Raw genomic sequence first — 2400 nt, forward strand, 5'->3', positions numbered from 1 at the left:
CTGGAGACCAGTGATTGCCTTACCCACTGTACAAGACAATCCACTGGTAACTCCTAGAGTGCAACCAATGAGAGCATCGAGAAGAGCTGTATTAGTACAGATTGCTTTGAGTTCCCAAAGCTTGATAAACCTATATCTGATCAGGTTGGCACTCAGAATGGAGCATCAAAGGAATTAGAGCCAAATTTAGAGGGCCACGTAATCCCAAAACCTAATTAATGTTAAACCTTAGTTTTTGGAATGTACGAGGTATGAATAGGAAGAATAAACAGATGGTTATAAATAAATTTCTATTAGATAATAATGTTGGTATCTTTGGCTTAATTGAGACTAAAATCAAGCCAAAGAATGTGAATAAAGCTGTGAATATTTTTAATAATTGGAGCATTTCTACTAACACTGCCTGTCATCCTGGTGGGCGTACTTGGATACTTTGGCAAGCCAACAATTATGATGTTCAGTTCATAGAATATGATTCCCAGTATATTCATATGCTGATTACTCAAAAGCCTGAGAATGTGAGTTTTAACTGGACTGTAGTGTATGCCTTTAATGATAGAAAGGATAGGGAGTCTCTTTGGAATAACTTGAATCGTATTGCTGGATATACACAAGGGCCTTGGGCAGTGGCAGGAGACTTTAATTGTGTCCTTACTGCAGATGAGAGGGTTGGAGGAGCTTTTTCCAGAACTGATGCTGAGCCTTTTCTGAATTGCATTCATCAGTGTGAATTGATAGATAGTCCTGCCATGGGAGCAATGTACACCTGGAATAATAAACAATGCCCTGCAGACAGGGTGTACAGTAAATTGGATAGATGGCTTATAAACCAGGAGTGGCAAAATTCTTACCCTGATTTGATTGCTCAATTTCTTCCTGAGGGTCTTTTTGATCACACTCCTTGTTTGGTGAGCAATGGTAGCCAGCAGATTGCTAAGGTTAGGCCTTTTAAGTATTTCAATATGTGGAGTAGGGCTCCTAACTTTCATGAAGTGGTGCAGGAAGGATGGCAATGTCATAATAAAGGCACAAAAATGTTTGAGTTAGTGAAAAAGCTAAAAAACCTGAAACCTTTCTTGAGAGGATTGAACAAATCTCAGTTCTCTGATATTGAGAAGACTGCTGATATAGCTCTCACCAAGCTATCTCAGGTGCAACAGGAATTAGGGGTGAGACCTCATGATCCTGATCTTATTCTCCATGAGTGCCATTTAAGGGAGGAGTATGGGAAGCTAGCAGAGGCTCAGCAGGATTTCCTGCAACAGAAGACTAAAGTTCAATGGAGCAGTGAAGGAGATTCCAACACAGCTTACTTTCATGGGGTTCTAAGAACTAGAAGAAGACAGAATCAGGTCCTTCAAATTGCTGATCAAAATGGAGACATTCATGTAACTCCTAATGGTATCCAGAACAGTTTCATTCAATTCTATACTGAGCTTCTTGGGAGGAGCAATCCTACTGTGGCAGTTAGCAAGAGGGTTATGAGTTATGGGAACAAATGTGAAGCATCTCATGTTCAACAACTGATGTGTCCTGTGACTAATGATGAGATTAAGAATGTGCTTTTTAGCATCCCTAATGAGAAGGCTCCTGGCCCGGATGGCTATTCTAGCCAGTTCTTCAAAGCTAGTTGGGATCAGATTGGAGTGGATTTTTGTGAGGCCATCCAGGAATTTTTCAGAAATGGCCAGTTATTGAAACAGTTGAATGCTACCAGCATTACACTCATTCCTAAGGTGGCTAACCCTTCTACTGTAATGCAGTTTCGACCAATTGCCTGCTGCAATGTGGTGTACAAATGCATATCTAAAATTCTTTGCTCTAGGCTGGCTAAAGTCCTACCTCACATTATCTCTCTCACTCAGGGAGGTTTCATTTAAGGCAGAAGCATCATGGAAAACATTCTCATTTGTCAGGATTTGGTGAGACTTTATGGGAGGAAATCTGTCTCTCCTAGATGTTTGTTTAAGATTGATCTACAGAAGGCTTATGATTCTGTAGAATGGGATTTCTTGTTTCAAATGATGATTGAGCTTAATATGCCTATGCCATTTATCAATCTTATCAAGGAGTGTGTGACTACTGCCACCTATACTTTGTCTCTGAATGGTGATTCTTTTGGGTGTTTCAAAGGGCAACGAGGTTTGAGACAAGGAGACCCCCTTTCTCCTTTATTGTTTACCATTGGTATGGAATACCTTACCAGGCTCCTTGCTTATACTACTACTACTATGAATTTTAAATTTCACCCTCTTTGTAAAAGAATGAACCTGAGTAGTCTAATGTTTGTTGATGACCTTCTTCTTTTCTGCAAAGGGGATATAGTTTCTATCATGGTGTTACTCAGAACTTTTGCTACATTTTCCGAGGCTTCAGGCTTGCAAATGAGCAAAGGAAAAT

General features: G+C 40.0%; 1 protein-coding gene across 1 annotated transcript; it reads left to right on the top strand.

Moving 5' to 3' along the window:
- The first annotated feature begins 272 nt into the window (after positions 1 to 272).
- LOC141631630 (uncharacterized) lies at positions 273 to 1880 on the top strand. The gene has a single exon (XM_074444273.1). It carries the CDS (start codon positions 273 to 275, stop codon positions 1878 to 1880), a length of 1608 nt encoding a protein of 535 aa, XP_074300374.1.
- Positions 1881 to 2400: the final 520 nt, after the last annotated feature.

This window comes from Silene latifolia, chromosome Y (assembly GCF_048544455.1).
Source record: "Silene latifolia isolate original U9 population chromosome Y, ASM4854445v1, whole genome shotgun sequence".
In the NCBI taxonomy this organism is placed as follows: Eukaryota; Viridiplantae; Streptophyta; class Magnoliopsida; order Caryophyllales; family Caryophyllaceae; genus Silene; species Silene latifolia.